Genomic DNA, 25,070 nt, shown 5'->3' on the forward strand with positions numbered 1-25,070 from the left:
CATTGGATGAAACCAGCCATCTACCGTTTCCTCGGTGTATCGGCATCACTCTGAACAAGGGCACACTGAGCCACAGTTTCATTTCTCGCAGTCAAGCTCTTTTTGGTCCTTACCAGTGTACTAACACCTGGGTTACAGATAAACAGCGTATAGTTTATACCCTAAGGGAAGCGTGACGGAAACCTTAACGTCACCCTCCATATACTTCACCTACTTCCATACTGGTTTAGCGCTTTCTTCAAGGCGGGGTCTCGACCTTTTATGCTTAATATCTGCAAGGACCGTTTCTGTCTTCTATAATAATATTAATATTCCTTCGGCTTGAAACAAACAACCCTGCGAATCAAACACGAAGCGCCGACGACAACAGAACAGCACAATATCAAAACGCCATAATATTCGATTTGAAGGCCCTGCTCAACTGGCGTAAAGAAAAGACCTTCTTTTTCTTCCCATTGTTTATTCGGAAATTTATGAGGCCTGCCAGAGCTGCTTCAAGCTCTAGCAGGTCCTAGGGTGAAAACCGCGACACTGGCGGATCCGTATCGAGGTTACTCGCTTGATTACTCTTCACAAGACCACAGCAAATCCCAGGAAAAACCCGGTTTGCTTGTTTATCACACAAGCCAACCGCAGGTCGTGCACCATGGGGCCCCTACCGACATGCCATATGTGCCCCGTGGTGCGCAACAACCTCAACAACATCACGTCGGTTCGCCAGCTCTGAGGGAAACAGGAGGCCTCCAGGATGTTCACCACCAGCCGCTACTTCTCAACCCGCATCAGATGGTTCCATCACCGATGTCTTCCCATTATGGCTCCAGTCCACTTCATTTCCAAGCGCATCGTGCCAACAAGCGACCCCGATTAGACGGAGGAGACGGCAACGAAGACGACAATCGATTGGATCTCCAATTTCAAATGCTCAAACCAGATTCTCATCCAGAAAGTACGTCCTCCCCGGATATGATGTTATCGGCCCATGGAGACAGCCAACAGCGAGCCACGGCACACACTTTTGCGCTCCCACCGCCGATACATCAGCAATCGCAACAACACCATCATCATCGATTACCAAACCAGGCGCTTATGCACACAATGCAACAGCCTGGTGGCGATGTCAATTCAACTTCTGTACCTTCAGGCTTGCCGAGTGTGGTAGGACAAGCAGGCATGCCTGATCCGGCGCCTCGTCCACGTGGGCCAAAGCTTAAATTCACCCCGGAGGAAGACGCGTTGTTGGTGGAATTGAAAGAGCACAAGAACTTGACGTGGAAGCAAATATCTGATTTCTTTCCGGGCAGAACCAGCGGGACTCTACAGGTGCGCTACTGTACAAAGTTGAAAGCCAAGGACACAGTTTGGACGGATGAAATGGTAGGTTTGATCTCTTGTTTTCCACCTGAGCAATATGGCTGATAGATCTTGACTACAGGTTCAACGACTACGGAACGCAATTCAAGATTATGAGAATGACCGCTGGCGGATAATAGCCGGCAAAGTTGGACACGGTTTCACTCCGGCAGCTTGTCGGGAAAAAGCAACGGAGTTATAATCGATCAATCTTTTGATATACGATTACGTCTATCTACACGAGGATCCTCGACAATACACCACGAATCATAGTTTCAAGAAATTTTCACGAGGAGTCCCTGATCACAGTTCAATAGGATATGACTGTGGTGTTTTGTTTTTTTTTGTCCTTTTCTTTTTCTCCCTTATCATTTTTCTCAATCTGGCCGTGGAGTTTGCTCTTTTAGTCTGCATTGCAATGCTAGATTACTACATCAGCTGCGTCTCTTTTGTATATTTTGACGAGAAAATCACCTATTGTTCATGCTAAAATCTCCATGTCTCTCTCTCTTTTTCTCTCTTTTTCTCCCTTATACTTCCTTCTTCTCTCAGGCATATGGTTCGAATTTCTCTCCTGTTTCCTCATGTACGATTTCCTTCTGGTCAAATGGTGTAGCATTAAGAACTTTTGTGTGTGATGTCTCAAAACGCAATGAGGGTGTTACAGCGTGCCTATTTTTAACGATTATTTTTGTTTCTACTTCTTCATATGGAAACAGCGTGTCTTGGATACCATTTAGTACCCCAGGTGCCTATGATTCTTTTTTCTGTCTATATATACATATCTTCTAAATGATCTCATGAGCTGAAGTTTGTCTTCAGCGAGAAACCGAACTACTCGTGCTTAATATAACCTTGGAAACTTGGAAGACTAACAACAAACAGGATTATTGACAGTCAGCTCCACAAATTGTGATACGATGTGCATGGGTAGAGTGCTATGAGGAAGATACTCCCTTACTCGAGTCGACTAAGCCACCTTGGCTTTTTACAATGTGGCGAATATTGGGTGAGCATGTGCAACAGATTGTTTGGTGTCATGCTGTGCAAACTGACTCCAAGACTAGGTGCTGAGGATAACGCAGGACAACCGGCAACCTGAGTGCCTAGAGGTCTGTGGCCTCAAGCGTATGTCTATTTGCACGTACCCGAGACCATCCTCCCATCCTACCAACAGTACGCAGCGGATTGGGCGAGGCATGTCGACAACAACAGTCAGTTTTAGAAGGCAACAAGAGCTTCACCTGGGTCAGTACTACAGCGACGTGAGACTGCCGGTTACACATGGTACCATAAGCAATCCATACGAACTCGGTACTCGTTATCAGGTTGGTCTTGCACAGTTTTTGGAAACATGTTGTGCTTCACAACCTTCACCATCACTGGTTCGGGTCACCCCCCCTACTATAGTGACATCTGGAATGACTTTAGGTCAAATGTAGTAGTGTAACCATTTTATCAGCTGGAGCACTATATATTCACTTACCTAGGCACACTTAGTCCAACGTTTTCCGCCTCTCGAACACAGCGAGAAGAAAACTTGTTTAGTTCATGATTTACCTGTGGGTCTAAAGAGCTAAATTTACTACCGAGCAATGGATCCAGTGTCTGCTATCAGCTTCGTATCTACCATTCTCGCCTTTGTCGACTTCTCGTGGAACGTTGTCAATGGCTCTTACTAAGTTTGCCAATCCGCTTCTGCGACAACAACTGATAATGTGAGACTTGGTGCGGCTCTTGCGGACCAACAAAAGGTTACAGATACTCTGCAACAGGATGTGAAAGGCAACAGTTCGCATCTTGAAGACCTACGGCAACTCGCTGCAGCCTCCGCCAAAGTCTCTCGGGAGTTGTCGACGATCCTTGAAATATTGAAAAGAAAGGAAGGAAATAAGGTGTGGCGCAGTCTTGAAGTGACATGGAGAAATCTGCGGAAGGGGAAAGCGGTCGCCTCGATTGAGAAGAGCCTGGACAGATACCGGATACAGATTCTTACGAGACTAAACATTATTGTAAGGTAAGGCAAACCTTGCAGACCGAGCCCTCATCTCGATTCTTGTGGATTGAGCAAATCACAGTGAGCAACAATCGTCAATCAGGGCCAAACTGGACGAAAGTTCATCTCTATCTAGAAAGAGTTCGGATAATCTCATGACCTTGACCAACTCCATGCAAAACTTGGAGATGAAGTTGAAGAATGCTGACAACGAAAATTCTTTATCGGAGATTCGTGGTTGTCTGTCTTCAATACTCTCCCCTCTATGCATTCTCGCTTGGATACTGTCGCCGATGCTGAGATGGGTACATTTGCCTGGCTACTGGAAGATGATTTACTTGAGATCAAGGCACACCAAACAGACAATAAATATCCGAGTTTGGACTGAAGCAACAAGTTCGTAGGTCTTTTTCGGAATAGCTCAGAGCAGGAGAAGGAATCTATCATATCTCCGGGAAAGCAGGGTCAGGCAAATCAACTCTCGTGAAATTCCTCTGCCAAGACCCAAGACTAATGAGCAAACTCGAGGAGTGGGCAGGGGACAAGAAACTAGTATTTGCGAGGCTTTTCTTTTGGTCTTCCGGAGATCAGCAAGAGAGATCCTTGGAGGGATTATAGAGATCACTTCTTTTTGAGATTTTGGATTAGTATCCAAGTCTTATCCAGGAAGTTTTCCAGATCAGTGGACTAAGATAAATTCAAGTTTCACTAGATGGGGTGGCTTGAGGATTCTATTTTCTGAATTGAGGAGGGCCATGGAAGTATAGCAATGAAGGCAGCTTTCCGCATCATCGGTTCTTCTTCTTCATTGATGGACTTGACTAATACGAAGGCGATAGCAATGATCACTTGGAACTCTCCAGGAAGCTCAGAAATGGACCGTCTCGGTTGATATCAAAGACTGTGTAAGCAGCCGACCCCATACGGAATCTTTGGACGTCTTTGAGAACGACCTCCGAATGCACTTCATCAACCAACACATGCTGATATTCGTCATTATGTCTTTGCAATGTTCGAGCAAGAGTCGTGCTTTAACACAGACAGAATATATCGCGAAATTGTTGAAAATATCATCGGCAGAGCTGAGGGTGTCTTCCTGTGGGTTCGTCTTGCGTTCCGCTCGCTTCTGCATGGCTTTAGGCATCGACGGCCACTTTCGACTCTCAAAACAAGAATAGAGGAGATGCTGAAAGAACTTGATTCCTTATTCGATAAAATCCTTGTTAGCGTACTTGATAGTGACCGGGTACGGTCCGACAAAGTGTTCGTGATGGCCGCCTCTTATGAATATCATAATAGACTTATGTTCTCGTGGCTTGATGACCTTGAGGATCCAGATTTACCAGATTTCCCCTTCAGCCTTCAGAATAAAGCATACTCCGACAATGGAATATGTGACTGACTTGCGATCGCACGTCTTCGCTTGGATGGCTTATCTAAAGGATTATTAGTAATGGCTCCCCTGACAGATACGATACGGAATTTACAATGACCCAAAGAGATACATACTTCCAATATAGGGTTTAGTGTTTTCAGCGTACGGTGAAAGACTACCTGAATGCAAGATATACAGAAATCAAAAGCCATCTGGGAAATTTGACGTCAAGGATGCATACCGTCGCCTCCTTCTCGCACAATTCAAGTTTGCGAGGACCATGTATGACTATTTCAGTCGCCAGCATATGGCGGAACTCCCCTTAGCGGTTGCTTTTTAAAATTCTTTCAGACAGTAGTGGGCCAGGCACCGACACGGTTTTTTCAGGAATACGATAGGATCCTCGATCATCATCGGCATTATCCATTCTCATATCCACCTCTAAGAAAAGTGCATAATCCTGGGGTCATTTCCTGGAGCCTAAACCTGCATGACACTGATTTTGATTGGGTCAGTATCCATTTCCTTCATTTCGCATCCTTCATGGGACATCAAGAGTATGTAATGGACCGGGTATTGACGAATCTAGTATTAGTCAATACTACCGCAGATGGGCGAAATCTGTTATCAGCTATTTTAGGAATGAACTACCATCTGGTTCGCGACGTACTGAAATACGGCGCTTCTCCAAGCCATCGAGTTCCACTTCGGAAATTGAACACGGAGAACTCCACAGCGTCAATATGGGAAAATTTTCTTTCATATGCGAATATACTAGGGGATTTTCGTGTCGCCTCTGACGGTGAAGAGAGTATTTTCGTGCATGGAAGAACTTCTCAGGGCCGGTGCAGATAGTAATATCTATTATCTTCTCAAACTGCCTGAGAAAAAACACTACAGTGAGGGACCGAAGAATCATCCAGAGGCGAAGAACGATGACAGCAATGCTTTCATGACTTTGGAGGATCTCACTGTATGGAGGCCCCCACCCCCCGAATATGGATATCCTATTGGAACTATCTCAAGAGGAATGGGGTCTGGAATATGGAACAAAACCCTGCAAGCATTATCAACCCTCGCATTTTGGACCAGAACCTCAAATGAGGTCGAATTTCAATATCAGCGTGTTGGTTTTGAAGACATAGGAAAATACATCGTCCAGAGCGTCTGTGTCATGGGAACGGGGGTTCAAGAACAGTTACCAGGTATGATTGCGTGCTAGAACCTTCTAGATGTATTTCTCTTTGCAAATGATTACGATTCTCAGTCCATCAATATATGCCTGTTGTTATTGAACTCTTGTAGGAAAGTAACGCTTCAGCCAATCATGAGCCGACTATCAACATGACTAAGCAAACTACCGATTTTTGCGAATCGGATGCAATTTGATAGGCGCTAAACCATATCGGGCATGGATGACGGGCCGGAGGGATGGGAAACCTCACGCAACTCACACCTCACCCGATCTCTATTCGAACCTCTTCTCTTCTGCAACGGCACTCTCCTCGCCAATTGCTCTCCGCTCCCACACCATCTAGTCATTTTGAATTGAGGAGTTTTTCTGTTGGTCTTGTGAATTTAGGTCGGCACAATGTTCGCTTCTCGCGCTGTCTCCGCTCTCACCAAGCGCGCTCCTGTCAGGGCTTTCACCAAAGCTCGTCCTTTCACCTCGTCCGTCACTCGCTGTACGTAACCCCGCTGCTATTCGAGAAAAAACACGGCTTTATATGCGTCAATTGGGTTTTTGGTTGTCAATTGAAGAGCATAAATATTTTTTATGACGTCAAAGTGCATTGTTTTATTAAAGCCGGGGTCAGCTAACAAAGTGTTTCTGTGCAGTCAGTGATAACAAGCTCAATGTCCCGGGAAAGATCATCCCATACGAAGGTTCGCCGAGTTTCCTTGCATATCCTACCTTTTGTAAATATCTCGATATGTCATGGACACTGTTTATCTGTCCAGACCTCGACTCTTTTCTCGCACACAATATCCGAGATATCACCGTGCCCAAGTTATATGGACCCGAGGCTAACTCAGATATTTTTGATGCTATATAGAGGTGAAGACCGAAGATGACCTCCTTCCCCCCGGTACCAAGGCCGGTCAGGTCCCCAGCGATCTCGAGCAGGCTACCGGTTTGGAGCGTTTGGAATTGCTCGGAAAGATGCAGGGCATTGACGTTTTTGATATGAAGCCTCTTGATGCTTCCCGCAAGGGTATGTTTGTTTATACCATGTCAGATGAGCGAGATGTTAATGTGGCATATAGGAACATTGGAGAACCCCATCATTGTCAACGGAGCTGGTGATGAGCAATACGCTGGTTGCACTGGCTACCCTGCCGACTCCCACATTGTCAACTGGTTGACTGTAAGTTGGCCCGCTAGTACTCATGATAGTTAGTACGTACTGACAACGATAAGGTCTCCCGTGAGCGCCCAATTGAACGCTGCCTCGAGTGCGGCAACGTCGTCAAGCTCAACTACGTCGGTCCCGACACCGATGCCCATGGCCGTAAGCACATCCTTACCGTCCACTTCATAGGACAAAGTCACTAACACAGATTAATACAGACGACGACCACGCCCATGGTCACCACGCCACTTACGAGGAGCCCAAGACTTTCGCAGACTACGTTAAGCCTGAGTACTGGTACCGATAAATTACCAACCCTTTGCATCTGAAAGGGCAGACTTTATTATATTCGTGAAATGTCATCATTGGTTTTGGAGTTGCGTTGAACATATTAAAGTTTGCGAAAACATCCTGACACCACAAGAAACAATCGACCTTTGTTTTTATTTCTTTTGTTTTTGTTCGTCTTATCTGTTCAACAAAACTTCTGTAGTATAGTCGAGTGAGGCGGATGGAGAATAGATCAGGTTTTGTTAGATTGTTCTTTAAACCATTGGAGTAGATATAGACGTTATGCTGTATGAACTGATATCTGAGGTGTTATCAACTCCCAATCGCCGCCTGCTGGAAATTCATGGATGATAACAAAATGTATAGCGCTCGGAATGGATGGATTAAAAGCAATGTGATTATAATTCATGTTCTATTATTCAACTCAATATTCTTAAGCTGCTTGAATAGGTTGGAGATATATGATCTCTAGCGGATTGATAACTATTATAGACATATGGTATATGTGCTACCAAAATAGTTGGTATAGTTTGACCGGTCTCGATATTGCGACCAACGGCGAGAAAGGCGCCATCTTGACACATTTCTTCGCCCTCCAGAGCAATTTTCACCATCTACCTTCCAAAATACCGAAGTTCGAGGTATCGGAGAGGAGGATAGACCAAAGCCGCCCACGAGAAGCCAACATAGTTACCCATCTAAACAAGAACGTTAGTATACGATGAAGACATAGTGGTAGAACGAAACATACATCAGCGCCGTAATCGCCAACCAATTTAGCCAGCGGTCCAATATACCAGACTTGAGCCATACAAATGACGGCACCTGCCCAACCGACCAAGAATGCCGTAAATGCGGCAAGACCAATGGGCAATTTACTTGGATCATCCCACGCGGCCCAGTTATATCCGGTCTGACGACGGAAGATGTATCTTTCTTCGAGCAGGATGGCAAACCAGATCGCGACCCAGTAGCCCATCAGAGCTAAGAAATTGGTGAAGATTTCTGAAAGATGACCCTGACCGGCTAGAGCGCAGACGGTATAGATTATTACTGCGATGGTGTTCCATACAATTCGAGGTACCATTTCGGCGTAACGGCCAAGAATTTGAAAATCAATACCGGAAGAGTATGTGGGTGGAATGGTGTTAGAAATCAATCCCAGCGCCACCAAGACAGAGCAGAATTTGCCAAATCCACCGACGGGACTGAATCCCTCGACAATTAGGGCACCAGCACCGGCGTTGTAGGCATCTGAATATGCGGTGTCGGTAGCAATACCACTGGCCAGACCGATGCCGACGACAAAAGCCATGGTGAAAGATAGAATCAGCCCGATGAAAGTTAAGCCGAAGCTGACTACCTTGGGAGTGGCGGGTGGATAGTACACGAAAAAGTCGGCGGCAAGAGGAGCATATGTGATAGCTGCACTGAGACAGATGGAGAAGAAGCTGAGCCTGTTACCGGTAACTGTTAAGCTGTCTCCCGCAGATGGAGTCTCGAGATCATATTTCTTTGCAGAGACGCCGTAAAGGATGCATACTACGATCACTTGGGGAAGGAATGCGTAGCTTAGGCACAAGGTTAGTTTGATTTGTTGCTTGGTAACGCAGGAACATACCGTTCATAGTAGTGGAAGAATTTGATTCCGAATGTGGCGATAAACCAGGTGATGACGGCAACGACGACAATGCCTTCGATTGTCAGCATTATTGCATGTATCAGGAAGAAAAGCAAAAATAATAACATACCAACTGCTACCGACATGTGGTAATTCGGCGAGACTGCCGATAGAATCTGGCCGCCGACTACGCAGTCAATTAAACCATATCCGATCATTTGAACAATGTTTAGCAAGACAATGATTTTGCTAGGCCACCATCCCATTGCATAACGGCCAAAAACCTGTTCACATTATAAGTATATTTAATGTAGATCGCAGAAGGTAAGCAAATTTTACCAAAGTCCGGTTTCCAGATATCGGGCCCCAGGTAGCAGACCATGCAGCAGCTAGAGAGCCCACAAAGGCACCAAAGATGGAGCATAGAGACGAGTCAAGAAAGCTAAGCCCATAGACGGCCGGACCAAGCATGCCAAGAGTGATATTGTTCGCAGCAAGGTTGATAGAAACCCACAGCAGGAAAACCTGCAGATAGGTCATCCAGGTCAGGGCATGGCGCTCCTGCTCCTCGACACGTTGAATACCGCGAGCTTCGATATTGTACTCGAGAAGCTGCTTCTCGAATCGTTTCATGTAGCCCGCGAGACGGCGCCTGACATGCGAATGCCAATTATGAGGAATCTCATCATTGACGATGGTTTCTGAAGCCGTAGTATCATGATTCTTTTCGACTGGTCGAATTTCTTCAATAGGATCAGCTAGGCTGATTTCCGGGCGTTGTTGTTCCATTCTGCTTCAACAAAGCCATTGTTAGTAACAACGGATTGACGATATTCGCCGTATATGCAATTGATCCATTAATGCATGAGAAATCAAGTCCAACAGGCTTGACTCCTCATGCACTGAATCATAGAAAGGAATGAAAAGAAAAGAAATAGAAGCGTGCATAAGTTCTTTCGCTGGAATTATCCAGATCAAGTTCAACCGTATATTCTCAGAACGGAAAGGCCACAGTAAGAACAAGTCACTCTCTGAGAATAAAAAAGCAAATGAATTTGATTTTATCATTCTCCGACTATGTCTTTCCTGCACAACCCATACCGAACACCGGTCTTTATGCATGCAAGTTTTACCTTGATACCTTGATCTCGCGATGAACCCGATTTTCTGCCAGCATTCATATTTGCGTATTTTCTTTTCCAATGCCCTCTGAAAGAGATTGGATGGATAGAAAAGGTGAGATGTACTGGACGAACTGAGCTTAACCTATGACACACGCGGGGAGGCGAAATGAGTCAGCGAGTTGCGAAAAATGACGTTGCGCCGGCTGTTGATCTAATTACATGGAGAGCAGATATATTGCACATACCTCTGTAAATAAGCAATAAATGGGTTTCTTGAGCTGTGAAGTATTCCGGTCGCTTGGGGAAAAGAAGAAAGGAAGAAATTTCTTGAAGTCAAAAGGCGCGGGCGATAAGACCCAACCCCGCGGAAAGCTTATCCTTCCTTCCTGATTAGTCCTTAGCATCTACACCGAACTACTTCAACTTCACGTCTTTTGTTGTCATGAAAATCCATTTCTGCAATCGATCGCTAAACGATTCATCGCGTACTAGTACTATCATAAGTCCCTGGTATCCATTCGCACTCGGAGTATCCCAAAAGAAACGCCGTGATCCCAGACCCGAAGCGTGATTTCGTCGCATCCTCCAACGCCAATGAAGAAAACCCAATTGATCATCTCTCTTTCGCCTCTTTTTGAGGTCTTGCGCTCATTTAGACTTCAAGTTGTCATATCCAAGAGTCCGTATGTCCATTAATCATCTCATTTTCACAGTGTTTCGGCGTGTTGTTGTTGTTGTTGTTGTTGTCACATTCAATGGGGCGATATGTGCAAAAAAGCCCTTGGTCGTATTCAGAGGTTCTTGAAATGCTCCTTGGCATATTGTTCGCATGCCTGTATAACATACTACGATGAGCATCGACGCGACGCACTGACCCAGTTCATAGCACAGAGCAGAGGACTGTCCTACCTTTGCCGGTTTCCCAATTTTTTGACCGATGACTTTCCACTTGTTGGCCTCGTATTCCTTGATCGCTTCACGCAACGCCACGCTCTAGTCACCGTTAGCAAGGAAAAATGAGAGTAGTGAGGCCGGAGTATGTACTTCGTCTTCACCGAATTCAGCGTAGTGCATATCCTAGTATGACTGTCAGTTTCGGTTGTCGAGAGCTATGGGGATGATGTGCACTTACTTTGTACCAGTGTTTCTTCACGCTTCCTTCTGTTCGAGCTGGAAAGGTCTGATAAGAGGTTAGACTGCGATCTGGCCCAGTTTTCTTCTTATCTCACCTTGGCAATCTCACTCCAGCTCTTGCCCAAATCCCGCAATTGTTTCAGTCGCTGCTCTTCCTCAGCGGTCCATGGCGTATTAGTTCTGCCCTTTTTCTTTGGTGGAGGCTCCGCCAATCCTCCAGGAATATCAGACATGACTGGCGCGACGACTGCCGAGCCAGGAATAACTGGAATACCCGTTGCTGTTGTCGCCGATGGAGGTGTGCGTCTTTTTCTTGCATTCACCTGCTGGGATTGAAGTTGATGATGAGGTTGGGGCAGAGGGGGAGTTTGCGCAGCGGGAGTAGTAAGAGGGTAAGCGGATGTGGGTGTTAGACCAGTCACAGATAAAGCTGCCTGCTGCTGCTGCTGCTGTTGTTGTTGTTGTTGTTGTTGTTGTTGTTGAGCCGATGACCGATTGAGCGCCGAGCCTTTGACGCGTTTTGACATCGGAGAGGATCTAAGGTGAAAAGAGTAAGTTGTTTATCAGTGGTTCTGTTTCGTTTCTTTGTTCGTTTCAGTGTTTGGTGAGCGTACAAGAAGACTACATCAGTAGACAAGTCGAGATGATACTCTACCCGGAGATACTGACGGAGTACATCATGTGATACACACACCACTAAACCAAGGACGATCGATTTCAAAAATGAAAAGAAGCGTCTAATGATAAGAAAAACTGCACTCACGACATCATGGAAAATACGGTTGGCGTTTGGCGATGATCGGAGATCTGGAAATTCATCTGGTACATAACACAAAAAGGGTGAAGAATAGATCGGAGGGAAAAGAAGATACAAAAGGGGGTTCAAGGGCGGCCTTGTTTTGAAGGACTCGAGATTAGACAGCAGCGAAAGGGCCTTTTCGGGGGTTACACAGGTGGCAACGGAGGGAGAGTTAGTTACGAGCTGGAAGCTGGGTTGTTAAGGTTGACTGGCGCTCGAAGGGACTCTGGAAGAAAAACCTGAGAGAGACAGGAAGAGACATTCCCCGGCCGATCGGACGGAGGCAGCACAGCCGGAACAAGTGTGACGAACGCTTGGGGGAGAGTAAAACAAAGTACGTAGTAATCCGAGTTTTTGATGGGAGTACCACCGTAGTATATACACTTGAGGGCGGTTGTAATGGGCAACGATGAGAAAACAAACAAAACACAGCGCTTGTCAACAGAGATGATCTGGGTAGTATTGAGCCCTTTCCTGTCGATGTGACTAGGGAGAGTGTAGGGTAGAGCAGAGTAGATAGAGCAGAGGGAGGGGTTGAACAAGAAGAGGGGTAGGCAATGGCTGGTTGCTTTGGTCACTGGTCATGCAGCGAGCAATGTTGATTAAGACAATAAACAAATCCACAATAAGATCTTGCGCTGAGATGATCGTCAGGCAGTAGTAGATGTGACGACAGAAGAGATGCATTGGCGACGTTTACTTAAGGTTGCTGAGTCCAGCCTGTTCTTTGAGAGACGTCAAAATGGCTTTGTTTAGTGCTTAGGCTCTGGGGTCTCTCCGGGGGCGGGCCTTTCGATGGGTCTGGGCTTAATCCCACGGGTTTTAGCGGATGGTTAAGCCTACACTCCAGACCATTGGACGGGCTAATGTTAGTGTTCGTCGGCAAATCACACTCTTTCCGTGCACTTCCAGGCGCGTCACAGGCATCGAGTCAAGCCGGTTATGCACATAGCCCTGCATGTCAGTTGCAATGTAAAGATCTTGTACTCTGTGACAGGACGGTCGGAGATGGAAATCCATTTCCTCGCCGTATTTACCTCCTTTGTGGTCGATTTCGTATTTCTCGGTTGATGAGAACACTTGCAGATAAGGTCATCGCGATGCTGTGCTGTCGCCATTGGCAGTAATCACCATCCCCGCCCAGAGGCTCGAGCATAGCCTCCGGTCAGCTTCGTAAGTCCTAAATCCGCCGGAACATTGCTCGCGAGATCGTGAGGCGATCTGGTTTCAAACAACGGCTAGAAATTTTGCTAGAACGTGCGCTAGCCATAAATCCCCGACGTTGTTTGTCTGAGATCAATGTCATTTTGCATACATCTGAGAAGAATGTGGGGGCATGGCATGGGTGAAACGCCGAGTGGTGATCAAGTCACGGACCCTGTGAGAACTAAACGGTGTTTTCACGATCGAATCGAACTCTGGCCTAGTTGTACTGACAATGACAACGAAAGAGTAGGTACCTGGATGACTGTGCATAGCATCTGAGTAACGTCTCGACATATTGCTGAGGAAATTGAGTGAAGAAAGAAGGGTTAGGCAGAAAGGAACAATTTGGCAGTTTCACAGTGACTGCGCTAGGCCCGATCCGGAAACTGCCGTCGCATAAAATGCGCAAACGCTGATTGGCCAATTCGAGGCACGGTCAATCAGGGAAGGAGCCCAGGGACACCCTGTGTCGCACCTTCCTCGGCGGCACAGCACAGAATCCGCCTAGTCTCGGTTTCACCATCTTCTCGTCTTCTCTTCTTTCGTATCCTACTCCATCGTATCTCTCGCGATTTAGCCTTATCAATCGCCCACTAAGACTGGCACGGTCCCTTACATTAGTCCCAGCGCACTGGAAACATGGCAAGTCGCAAGAAACTCCAATTGAAACCTCATCGGCCGAGGAAGCTGTCAGCGCTGCCTCGACACCCACTCACATGGAAGCAAACACTGAGACCGTGCTTCTCGTGATTCATCGCCATGCGACTGGCAATTGACGACACAGTGACCCATCCCATGAGGGGCTCCATTGCATAACACGAAACCACAGTCCCCGTGGGCTTGGAACAAGGAGAACAGACTACCTGTTCGAGCTATACGATCTCTAGCCTGAAGAGTGTTAGACAGGGGTAGCTTACTGTTCCTAGACCTCCCAAACCGGCAACTCGCTGGGGGACCTTCCAAACTGGGCTTTTAAGCCTCCTGTTTACCTCAGACGCGGCTTTTATTGGGATTATGCCATACTGTCTCAAGACATATGCCAATATGCCAGAAACGGGGGGTTAAGATCAAACACTAATCCAGCTTCGGAGATCTAAACGTTTCTCATCCACACTCCATGCACCACAAACACGGGAACGGAGCTGTCAATTATTGATGCTAGAATCAATAGTGTGTCAGCCTCCAGGAACACGGGGTCAATTGACTTGTCGGTCAAAACTCGCATTCACCAATGCAGTGAGCTCAAGGAAAGACATAAAAAGCGCGTCCCCGGAACATTTCAAAGCATTGTTTTCTCTATCTTTCATTCAGTAGGCTGGTCCACCGTTGTTTCTTTCTTGCTCTTCAACATAACCCACTGGCTGGGTCGTTTCGTGCATTGAATATTCTCTCTGTCTCTCTCGGTTACTTGGAGGTCTTGACGATCCCATTACCTTAATCACTAGTTCGACTGTACTACTTAATTACTGTCTGCTTTCTTTGTTCTCGGTGTCTCCAGGTCGCCTATCCCAGCAGCTCGGAAATCGAAGTCAGCAAGCTATCATCTTTGAATATGGAGCAACGAGAGTACCGAGTGCACAAGCACCACCGCCGCGTGTCCTCCACCGGCGGAGGCAGAGCATGGACTGAAGAAGAGGTACGAGTTACGCCAAAGAGAATAAACAAGCTGAAGACTAATGTATTACAAACAGGAGGCTTATCTGGTCCGAACTAGAATGCACAAAATGCCATACAAGCATATCGCAGCGCACTTGAAGAAAACAGAACTCGCCTGTCGCTTACATTATCATCAAATGTCATATGGAAATAACGGTCGCCGACGCAGTGCTTCTGTGTCGTCGATCGGATCATTCAACTCGGTCTCGCCGGGTGGAGAACTTTCAGACAACACTCGCCTGCCCCGGTTGTCTCCGGTCTTGTCTCCTCGCTCTAGCCCAGAGCCAAACTCACAGAGAGTGTCCTCAGATGATGCTTCACCGCAATCACATCGTGGACCAATTCCTATTCTCCCCAAGCCAGATAGAGACAATACACCGACTACGTTCGAAATATCTATGGCACGCAGCTACGAAACGAATGTGGTAGGCTATCGCAAGGAAGACCAGCAGAGCTATATTGACATGTCTCATTTACATGCCGTATATGAAGCGTACTCGGCTTCATTTTGGTCGAAAATAGCTACAGAATATTCTCGCGCCGCACCAGAGATTTCTCCCAAATTGGCTGAAAAGGCATTTATGGGCAATTTCTCTCATACCATTGCTTGCGCGCATCTGCCTCCCACACCCAATGTCAGTCCGGCAGCATCACCAGAGCCACAGCAGCGCGATTATGCATCAAATTCTTTGCCACCCATGAGCCGAGGCTTCCGAGCTGTCAACGAACCCCAGCCGGAGCGTGCGGCTGGTGTTCAACCAGAAAGCACGCATAGAAGCTTGGCTGACCGGTGCTCGGTTTCAGCCTTGTTAACTGTGGAGAGAGAAGTAAGGCCGTCGCATCAATAGATTGTTTTTTTTTTGTATGCACGGAGGCAAGATTGAGTTTTACGAGTTGTACGGATACAGGAGTTTTGGATGTTGATGTCATGTTTCATATATATGACTTGGTCTGTCTGGTATTAGTTAACGGCTCTATCTTATGAATATCAATTTTCATGGGCATTGTTCACATCTTATTTCACGTGTAGATTTGTTTTAAAAATTTTATCACTATGTCCTTACAAAGCTGCACCAGGCGCACTGGGGGCTTTGTACGTACTCATCCCAACTTCGACTTGAATAGCCTCATACGAATTAGGACTTCCATACTTCATTTCATTCAATCAGTAACTACTTGCATAATATTATGATCTCGGAAATATATGAGCTCCAGGGGTCATCCACTTCCAATATTCCCAAGGCAACCCGTTTCAATAACACATCTACATAACGCTTTATATCTAAATCAAACCCCATAAATCTCCCCAAAAAGTAGAGCTACAAATGGTAACTCGCTGAGCACAGACATGTCTAAATACGTACAAAACGCTTACCTAAATAGTCGAGCAGTTCATGACAAATACTAAAACAGGAGGTTCTTGTCTCAACATTGACTCTTGTTGTTTATGATTCGAATCAGGGAGGGTTTCGATGGGATGTGTAAGGGAATTGTTTCTGATCAGTGATATTGGGTAGGTTTGATTTATCTGTTACTTATATAACCATCAACTATTGATTTGCGAGCTTTGCGAGATTTACGAGGACATTAATGTTGCTGTGTTTATGCGATTTAGGTGGTTCCAAGCTTATAATGAGTAGGAGGCCTTTCCGGACATAAATCACTATCTCGAGAAGGGCACTTCAATACACTAGTCTATTTGAGATATTGACAACCAGGATGCTCTCCAGTCTCATATTAACATATTCAAATTGAGATCAATTTAAATATGATCAATTTAAATATGAAGATGCCTCTCATTATTTATAGCCAGGTTTACTATATTCAGTCAGGATAAGGATAATAGCTTAACTAGCAATACTAAAATCAGTAAGTTACATATATACAGATATTGATGACTACAACTAATCGCTGCTTCTGCTTGTTATGAGTGAAAGAGGGACTTTATCTAGAGATAGTCTTCTATCCTGGATTTCGTGATTGAAACACGTTGTTGCTAAACTCCACTGCTTGAGCATATACTGCCAGGAGATGGAGAGACATCTGGTTCTTCAAACGGGTCATTGTATGTTATGAACGAGTTCAATGACGTTCTGCCACTTCCGCACGCGTTTTTCCAGGGCATGGGAGTTGTTGATTTCATTGTAGATAACGGTATTTGAGGAGGTCGCGCTTTTTACAATCCCACCATAGACTGCCCCAGTCGGCGTTCTCATTCTCGACTAGAGCGGTAATGGCCGCAAGGTTTGCCTCGATATCTACTGGAGCCTTGTTTACCAGATGTCTGAGAGTATGTTTGTAGCAACACTCTGAGCACTTGTCGAGATGTTTTTTGGTCTTTGATCTTCTTGATTTCATCTTCTTTATCCGTTTCGTTGAACATTTTTGCGGCGAACGTTCTTTGGTCCGTGGTACGGTTCGAGAATCGAAACATAAACGACATGGTACATTGCACCTTGTTAGTTCTCGACTCTGGCGCCGCCGGCTCTGCCTTTTACTTATTAATAGACATCCTGGAGGACGCATCCAATCTGGCGTCGATGTCGAGCGCGCAGAGTCGAATTTCGCAGAGCTCAACCGACAGTTTTCCAACACCGGCGGTGGAAGGTGGCATTACGCAATGAGCCTTCCAACTTTTGCACATTTGAACGGTGTTGGTTGCCGGTTATCTCCGTCTGTACTGCGACGTGAAATCGTCTGGTTAGACCGGATGGAAAAGAGCATGGATATCCGCCGCGAAATGTTATGACCGCTCGGCTTTGCGAGTTCATGTCTCGAGCACTACCAAGTGGTTGATACCCGCGACATTCTCTCGAACCACTAATTTATATCGTCAAGAAAACAGGACAAGGGCGGCAGTGGAGGCATGCGACTGCCGCCGTGAGAACCGGAACTAGATCGTTCGACCAAATGCGAGGTGGGAGGGTGCTAAACCGCAGCCTCTTGACTGGTGAAATCGTGTTTGATAATGACTCTGGCAATTTCTTCCTTGGTGATGTCGCCGAATGAAGCGAGCAATCCAACAGCGTTTGTCATGTTATTCTGCCAGGTACTGGAACCTGTCATCTTTCTTGGCCATACCACTAAGTAGCGGTGTCGATACTCAGCTGCGGTCCTGAGCAGTTCACATGCCCACGACCCACGTCTAGGTAACCAACAACGAAACTCCGCCATCCAGTTGTTGCGCGCTTCTGTCCACGCTTCTCGATAACGAGCGCGGAGTTATCTCGAACGATTCCTGATTTGCTGTGCACTCAGCGACGTGAATGGAATGATGTTGTCGTAATTTACCTGGTGGTTTGAAAATGTATAGAATGCTTTTGAGTTTTCTAATGCGTTTGCTTGTTGGATATAAGGTTTTCTAAATGCCTGGATGGTAGTGCTTTTGTGCACCACTGGCGGACATTCGTCTGATAGCAAGCGGATGGTCGAGGAACGCAAGCGCTTGATGGCTAAATTGTCGAATGTTGAAATTTTCGGAGGTTTCCCTGTATTGGAGATAGAGGGAATAGATAGATAAGCACTGAAATATGACCCGAGCAGAACAATTGGACAGAAAAGGAGACCCCCCTTAATGTGATTTCTGGTAAGTGCATTGTGAGCTGTTCCGGAGCTCATAGAGCTGATCTATCATCTCCAACAGGAAGAGATAGCTGATCACTAGTGAAGCAATATGATAGGGACTGTAAGGCTGGAAGCAAGAAGAAAGGAGACAGAATGGAGGAGGAAGAGAAGAAGGGAGGGAGGGTAGACGATGAAAGAGACAGGAAGGAATAAGTGACGCGCAGTGCGTTTGTACATTACGCAATTAGCGAGATTGAAGCTATTGTCAGTGACCTAGGTGCCTCACAGCCTAAGGCATAAGAACTGAAACTGGAGCCTATCTACCAGATCACCACGTGATGATACTTAACCCTAACTTTGGAAGAAGCAAATATGCATACGAGCTCGCCGACAGAAAAGTATTTGGAATAATCCGCAACCTCAACGAAAATCTCCCCGCATACCAAAATAAAAGTGGATATGTTATGCTACGCCGTACTTTCACGCATAGAAACGGGCATGACTCATTATCCATGTTCAACGAAATGAGATGATTAATGAGCGCCAATCCCGGCATGCTGATTACCGCCGTAGTTCTAGTTGAACATCAAAATCAGCACGAACAGGAATACGGGTCCCTTAGATTGGTCATCTGCTGAAACGGAATGACTATATAATGACAAAAGGTGCTGACGCGTTGCATTATTGACCACAGCGGGTTCTAACAGGAATGGGGGAGTGTAATTAAACTCTTGACGCCTTTGCGACAGGTCCAGCGTCGGCAGTGGTTCGCGTCAATACTATCGAGTCATAGATGTGATCATCTGCATATGCAAATATCCGAGTTGCAAGTATCCTGTAATCTACCTATGCATGCATGCATTTGTAGGTATGTGTGTCCATGTGGCAAGCATGGACGCTGAGAGTGTCAGGCGCTAAATACGTTTATTGGAGAGATCATATGCAATGGACATGCTTGATACGTATTTGGGTACGTAAGCCATATTGCGGAACTGATACGTGGGAGTCACTTTGTACTGTCCATCTGAAATCTGAAATCGAGATTAGGGCTAAGCTGACTTTGGTTGTTACATCATATGTGGTGTTATGATCACTATTGTTAGAAGACCGGCCGGTTTCTCTGATGTACCTTGACACAATGATGAAGTATTTTAGCCATGTTCTTCTCTCGATCGACATTGTAATTTTCAGTGACTGGTACTTCGTTTCATACGCATGTATCCAGCCTACTATTTTTGTACTTCTGTTAACTTCAAACCCTGATTACACGCTCTAAGCCATGATAAGTAAGACGCTCCCTTGCCCAAATTGGCTCCGGTGGAATTGAATACGTGTACGTGCATGCGGAGTTCTCACAAAGTAGTCCTGCGGATTTCGGGTAGGACGGTACAATTATTAAGTTACAGGGTCCAGAGGTACCATACTGTATTACAAGAGGTACATTAGCGTAATTTCGTTAGGTACCCAGGTCAACCTAGGATAGCACAAATACTCTAAGTTAGCTAACAACATGACAAGATTTCGTGTCGCCCGGCTAACTTTCCACGGAGACTGCAGCGCCCGGACGTGGAAATCGCTAAACTAGAAAACTTACTCCGTTAGCGCAAAATTGTACAGACCTCTTAGAAGCTCAAAATGAGGGAGAACTGCAATTTCTTTCTCTTAGCAAGTCCTGACTTGAACTAATTTAATGTATTTCTAATTTATTTAAACTCTGCACTATGTTTTGCTTAAAATAGAAGAGAGGGCTCTGGATCAACAAACAAGGTTTCGGGTTTGTATTTTATCGATGTTTTGGGTAATCGTTGATACGGTCTGTAAGCTGGAATACAGGCTTTCGATACATGTATTTCGTTACTCGTCATACGTGGTTCGAAACAGTAATTTTGTTTTTGAACATGTTTGTGATATTCTTCATATTATATATATAGTAAGGAGTTTAAGAGGGAGATAAACTCGTAGAGCAGTGGTTAGAGCAGCACAATCCAAAAGATACTCCGTAAGCCAGTTAGCTCAGTATGGAAATAGCACTGCCCAGTGCCCATCCACTATGTGGATGTCACTAACGAGGAGCCTAAAACCCGAAAGAGACGGAAAAGGACATTCATTCAGACTATCCCCAGTGCCCCACGGTGTCAGTATGCTACAACATGATTCTGGTCGTGGGTCTTCAGCTCTAAAGTTGATCGCATGTATATGTAACTATGTATGGTATGATATGTATGCTGAGCTTAGCCAAACTGATGCGGATTAGCTTCATCGAGAGGGCTAAATCAAACCCTCAACGCCACGCCATGCCAAGTGATGGGCTGGCATCATGAGCCATGATTAAATACACTGTATCTGGGTAATATTTAATATAAAATCAACCTTGAAACCATGCATTCATTGTATTGGGGGCTAGGCAAGCTAAACAGGGTTGCATCTCCACATCTCACAGTAGTCATACGCACCCTGGTTAGAAACTTAGAATGGCTCAGCGTCTACGCTTGTCAATGAATCGAGGAAACGGTCCAAAGAGTAATTAAAGCGCTTATTTGCAGGCTGTAAGCCATTTCCTATTTAGCTTGCCTCGTGCTTGAGAAAGCTAGTGAGATTTAAATGTTTATTTCAACCAACATATATACGGAGACATACCGAATCTTTATCGCTGCAGGTGCTTAAGTAGCACAGTACATCATATTTCCACGCTTGCGGAATATATTTGATGTCTCTGAACCAGTCATATCGAAACCGAGGAGATACAACCTTGCAAGAAACGGTCTGCCTTGCATATTCCTACCCAGGTAGGCGGGTACTGCGGCTTTCCAGCTACTATTTAGTTCTCCAAGGATCCTGAAATTTATTTTTCGCTCAGCCTTCCAGAAGGTTTGTGCCATCTTCTAAATTCCATACTTGTATCCCCGCTTATGGGGAAAATAGTCAAAGTTTGGAACAGAAGCATTGACACAAGATAAGAAAACACTATTCTTGTCTATTTCAAAAGAGGATATACGTAGAAGTGTCGGCAATCCACTTTCTGCGCTTACTTGATTGGATCGTTCGGTTATTCCACTTGTATTTGCCTACCTAAGGAAAGAATAAAGCTACGCCTAGCCACGCCAATCATCTCACCCCACTGGCTAGAATATTTATACATTTGAATGCCTGCTCAGTCTTCACCTTTTTCTACCGCCTCTCCCCAAAGCACAGTTCATTGCAACCTGTTCCTTATTCACTTGCCAACTTTGGAGCAAATCTGTGAATAGCGTCATGCTTCTATCACCTGCATACTCTGATACATTCGAAATCATGTCTGGCCCCCCGGAACATCCTGGACAACTAGGACGAGTTGGCGATTATATGGACCCGGCAGACCCTCGTTGGTCTGATATTCATTCCGTACGCCCTCCTGTTTTGATATCTGTTGAATTTTGATTAACAAAATCTTCAGTCTCCCTTCCTTGGGGTATCTCACCCCTACCAAACCTCACCACATGGATCGGTCATGTTGACAACCAACAGCTTGGCTGATAATGCATATATTCAAGCACGATCGAGTCCTGCGTTGAGCCATCATTCCCAGGAATATCCATACATAGACGAGACTGCTGTCTCGCAGGGGCTAGGCATCACAAGCCCATATCAAGATTTTATTTGCGGTCCACCATCTTCACCAAGTTTCAACTATCAGCATCTCCAGCAGCAGCAGCAACCGCAACAAACAATGGACTTTTACAATTACAGCCCGTCACCGTTCCCCGTAGAACAGCCAAGTGACAAGCGCCCGAAGCGACAAGTTACATCGACTACTCTCCCATCACAACGTAATTCGCCGGTGAGAATTCTACCGCATCCCGATGGCCTACAACGACTTGAACACGAGCGCCGTGGCGGACAAATGATAGATCCGCACCAACTAGAGCCCCAAAAGACTCGACCTCTTGGTAGAGGTCGTCGGGACCCCCAAGCTGAGGAAGAAGATGCGTTTGTTGAGAACCTTCGAGCGCAAAATTTATCGTGGAAAATAGTGGCCGAGATGTTTCGCGAACGATACGGCAAGAATACTAGCGAGGCACGGCTTCAGATGCGCATGTTGCGAAGGAGAAAGAGTGCGGCGGCGTGGCAAGAGACCGATATGAGTATGCATCTTATCTGTTTAAATTCTTTGTTTCTATCATGTTTCTATCAAAGAAGTTCTGGACAGCTAACCTTTCCACAGATTGCTCCACTTCACGAGGCATATAGGTGAGGGCAGACGGAACAGATTCCGAATAATTAATTGCCGACAAGAAGGTAAGACATTTTCAGACAGTGAGACGCACAAGATTAAATACTAAAATAGAAGATGTGGATAGTGGCAAGATCTAGAAGCAGGTCAAACCGAAGAGCAGTACATGCAATTGAAGCTCTCACACGACAACGGCTCGAAAAGCGGGCAAAGAGAAACTTCAAAGATCCGGTTATAGCTACCGAACCACAATATACACGAACAAAAAATCGGAAAAGACGGCTGGATAATGACGGACGACACGACGAAGAAGAATAACATTCGATTATGGAGCCCTCCGTTCGTATCGAGAAGAGCGTGTGATAAAAAGGAGGCTGGGAATAGCGTCATGCTATTGGTGGAGCTAGCCGCCAGCGCATCGTTTAGCCCTTTTCAGATTGGTTCGTTTATTTGTTGTTTGCGGAATTACGGGCCGGTCTCCATTTACAGAATACTATGGATGCATTGTGTCGGTTTTTGGATTTTTTGTTGTTTATAAGGTCTTTTCTGATGTATATATTATGATACCTTTCTTTCTATTTGACTACACTTCACTCACTCTATATAATTCTTGCATTTCGCAAAAAGCAAGACGCCGTAATTGATATTGAGGGTTCGTATTACAAATACCCACGGACCCACATATCTATTCGGAGAGTGACGCTATTGGCCAATGACAGCCTTTAATGATCCGCCCAGAGCTCAAGTTAAGCAATTCCAAATAAAGTTGTATGTGTGACTGTGGCTGTAATTTATCCATATGTATTATTACATTCATTACGGAGTACTTTGTACTCCGTAATCCGTATACCTCCGTTACAATATGTATTGAACAAGGTTGCAAAGATAGTTGCGTAATTAGAGTCGACACAAGAGTCAGCTTGGGCGCCGTGACAGTCGGCTAATGTATTGCGAAGTCATTTTAGTTGAATGCGTGTAGTCTGTGACTGTCAGACAGCTGAACCATTGTGCCGATCAGGCGTCCAATGCTAATCAGACCGTGCATGATTAGTGACTACATGCGTGGAGGGGCACAACATGTCAGGGAGGTAAAGCGAGAAGAGGCAAAAACTTGAAATATGAGTAGCATCCCTCTACGGATTTTTCGAGATACGACTGAATCACATGCCACTTGTAAAGCGAATTAGGCATGGCTTGGGTTACCCTGTAATGGAAGCACTCTAGAAGGGTTCTAGAAACCTTCCAGCACATGTCCTACATGATGAGTCAGTCATGTGATAAGGTAAGTTAGATATCGTTGCAGCACGTTGTATCGTGGAGGTGATGATCGGTCTAAGGCTCGGCCCGACAAATAACCAACATGCTCGAATCGAGATATGCTTAATTGAATATGTTATGGCGATAGGTCCGGAGAGGAGAACAGGCCGGTCATGATAAACCACAGCCAACATCTGTATTCCGCCATATCAAGGGCTGTCACTTTCCTGACTACCTACCTACATACGTACTATGCAAACAATGTTGTTGCCTATACCTTGTAACCTTGTAACACTAATGCACACTTAATTCAAATGTCACCATATCCCGATAGAAATCAATACAAGCCGAGACTGCAATATTATTGTGACTACATAGTGATATCTGATCGGGTTAGAATTCTGTGTATTTCTCCTAAACCCGTTTAAACCCCGAAAGGCCGGTGATAGATCTTGACTTACTATGAGACCTGATAGTTAGGTCATGCCACGTTAATTAACATACCGGTCGGCTGGAACCGCCTCGAGATGGTCATAGAAAAGAATGTAAGTTACAGTCTAAATCATGCAGTTAATAGCCTCATTTTTAGTTAGTACGTACGTAGTTACGTATTTTCATAACTAAATCCCGCAGTCAAAGCGAATCCGAATCCGAGCGGTAACAATGTAGATCAGCGATGACTGTCAGATTTGTACTTTTTTAGGGTTGCGGAACCTAGCTTTCCGTTAACTCGGCTTCTGGAACGTTGTGAATTGCCGCCCTGTCGCAGGTGAGCTTAGTACTCCATCTCGCTCTTTGAGGCTGAGTATCTAAAGGCTCTGCATATAACATGAGCGATCGTCGATACGTAACTTAGAACATATGATCCTTTAGCATAGATCCGCACGATAAAAAGCACGTGCACAGGGTTCGTGCCCTATTACTATTTTTAGTTTGTACAGATGTGCTTGTCGAGGCACATAGCCCCCTCATGATCGACTCGAAGTGATTCCTCCCGCCCCATAGTATTTGCTGATGGTTTCGTCGGAATCACCGTCTTCTATTGCGGAACGAGATATCCCGAGTGAGATCATAGATTCAAGATTGAAGTCTGGGGTGATAGTCGACGGAGCAATTTTGATCTTTCGTAA

At 45.6% G+C, this 25,070-nt stretch overlaps 7 protein-coding genes across 9 annotated transcripts, besides 4 other annotated features; 4 read left to right on the forward strand and 3 right to left on the reverse strand.

The window, feature by feature from the left end:
* Window positions 1–663: 663 nt before the first annotated feature.
* On the forward strand, window positions 664–2,154 carry TSTA_016710 (MYB DNA-binding domain protein; the record flags this gene model as incomplete). Its single annotated transcript, XM_002483783.1, has 2 exons — window positions 664–1,377; window positions 1,436–2,154. The coding sequence occupies 2 exons, from the start codon at window positions 664–666 to the stop codon at window positions 1,553–1,555; spliced, it is 834 nt and encodes a 277-aa protein (XP_002483828.1). The 3' UTR covers window positions 1,556–2,154.
* Window positions 1,846–1,903: a sequence feature (CT-rich).
* A 4,161-nt stretch (window positions 2,155–6,315) lies between the features above and the next one.
* On the forward strand, window positions 6,316–7,615 carry TSTA_016720 (cytochrome c subunit Vb, putative; the record flags this gene model as incomplete). The annotated part of the gene is made up of 6 exons (XM_002483784.1): window positions 6,316–6,409; window positions 6,564–6,611; window positions 6,782–6,940; window positions 6,993–7,093; window positions 7,147–7,237; window positions 7,297–7,615. 6 exons carry the CDS (start codon window positions 6,316–6,318, stop codon window positions 7,383–7,385), a joined length of 582 nt encoding a protein of 193 aa, XP_002483829.1. The 3' UTR covers window positions 7,386–7,615.
* Window positions 7,616–7,764: 149 nt separating this feature from the next.
* TSTA_016730 (nucleoside transporter, putative) lies at window positions 7,765–10,220 on the reverse strand. 3 transcript variants are annotated; one of them, XM_002483786.1, is made up of 6 exons: window positions 10,132–10,220; window positions 9,330–9,783; window positions 9,121–9,274; window positions 8,991–9,063; window positions 8,121–8,940; window positions 7,765–8,067 (listed from the first exon to the last, which is right to left on the reverse strand). In XM_002483786.1, exons 2-6 carry the CDS (start codon window positions 9,777–9,779, stop codon window positions 7,984–7,986), a joined length of 1,581 nt encoding a protein of 526 aa, XP_002483831.1. In that variant the 5' UTR covers window positions 9,780–9,783; window positions 10,132–10,220; the 3' UTR covers window positions 7,765–7,983. The 3 variants fall into 3 exon arrangements, with proteins under 3 accessions (XP_002483831.1, XP_002483830.1, XP_002483832.1); XM_002483785.1 differs by having other exon boundaries at window positions 9,330–9,780; window positions 10,132–10,197; XM_002483787.1 differs by having other exon boundaries at window positions 7,765–8,940; window positions 9,330–9,780; window positions 10,132–10,197.
* A 330-nt stretch (window positions 10,221–10,550) lies between these two features.
* TSTA_016740 (MYB DNA-binding domain protein) lies at window positions 10,551–12,112 on the reverse strand. The gene is made up of 6 exons (XM_002483788.1): window positions 12,012–12,112; window positions 11,344–11,785; window positions 11,247–11,294; window positions 11,159–11,191; window positions 11,024–11,107; window positions 10,551–10,947 (listed from the first exon to the last, which is right to left on the reverse strand). The coding sequence occupies exons 1-6, from the start codon at window positions 12,074–12,076 to the stop codon at window positions 10,906–10,908; spliced, it is 714 nt and encodes a 237-aa protein (XP_002483833.1). The 5' UTR covers window positions 12,077–12,112; the 3' UTR covers window positions 10,551–10,905.
* Window positions 10,838–10,861: a microsatellite.
* Window positions 11,684–11,730: a microsatellite.
* Window positions 12,113–14,805: 2,693 nt separating the features above from the next.
* On the forward strand, window positions 14,806–15,757 carry TSTA_016750 (uncharacterized protein; the record flags this gene model as incomplete). Its single annotated transcript, XM_002483789.1, has 2 exons — window positions 14,806–14,889; window positions 14,945–15,757. 2 exons carry the CDS (start codon window positions 14,806–14,808, stop codon window positions 15,755–15,757), a joined length of 897 nt encoding a protein of 298 aa, XP_002483834.1.
* A 1,291-nt stretch (window positions 15,758–17,048) lies between these two features.
* Window positions 17,049–17,352, reverse strand: TSTA_016760 (uncharacterized protein; the record flags this gene model as incomplete). Its single annotated transcript, XM_002483790.1, has 2 exons — window positions 17,049–17,193; window positions 17,216–17,352. 2 exons carry the CDS (start codon window positions 17,350–17,352, stop codon window positions 17,049–17,051), a joined length of 282 nt encoding a protein of 93 aa, XP_002483835.1.
* Window positions 17,353–18,596: 1,244 nt separating this feature from the next.
* Window positions 18,597–18,683: a sequence feature (GA-rich).
* A 2,829-nt stretch (window positions 18,684–21,512) lies between these two features.
* On the forward strand, window positions 21,513–22,792 carry TSTA_016770 (uncharacterized protein; the record flags this gene model as incomplete). The annotated part of the gene is made up of 3 exons (XM_002483791.1): window positions 21,513–21,854; window positions 21,907–22,594; window positions 22,764–22,792. The coding sequence occupies exons 1-3, from the start codon at window positions 21,726–21,728 to the stop codon at window positions 22,790–22,792; spliced, it is 846 nt and encodes a 281-aa protein (XP_002483836.1). The 5' UTR covers window positions 21,513–21,725.
* Between the last annotated feature and the right edge of the window lie 2,278 nt (window positions 22,793–25,070).

Source organism: Talaromyces stipitatus, genomic scaffold (assembly GCF_000003125.1).
Source record: "Talaromyces stipitatus ATCC 10500 scf_1105507295549 genomic scaffold, whole genome shotgun sequence".
Taxonomy (NCBI): Eukaryota; Fungi; Ascomycota; class Eurotiomycetes; order Eurotiales; family Trichocomaceae; genus Talaromyces; species Talaromyces stipitatus.

Bases quoted from the DNA above. Each gene is read 5' to 3' on its own strand.
- TSTA_016730 (XM_002483787.1), bottom strand. From the start codon at position 9,779: ATGGAACAACAACGCCCGGAAATCAGCCTAGCTGATCCTATTGAAGAA. The intron at 9,275-9,329 runs GTAAAATTTGCT...TAATGTGAACAG, and splicing joins TATCTGGAAACCGGACTTTG to GTTTTTGGCCGTTATGCAAT. The intron at 8,941-8,990 runs GTATGTTCCTGC...CTTGTGCCTAAG, and splicing joins TTCTTCCACTACTATGAACG to CTACGCATTCCTTCCCCAAG.
- TSTA_016740 (XM_002483788.1), bottom strand. From the start codon at position 12,076: ATGTACCAGATGAATTTCCAGATCTCCGATCATCGCCAAACGCCAACC. The intron at 11,108-11,158 runs GTACATACTCCG...AACGGTGACTAG, and splicing joins CTGAATTCGGTGAAGACGAA to AGCGTGGCGTTGCGTGAAGC. The intron at 10,948-11,023 runs GTAGGACAGTCC...TATGTTATACAG, and splicing joins AAATTGGGAAACCGGCAAAG to GCATGCGAACAATATGCCAA.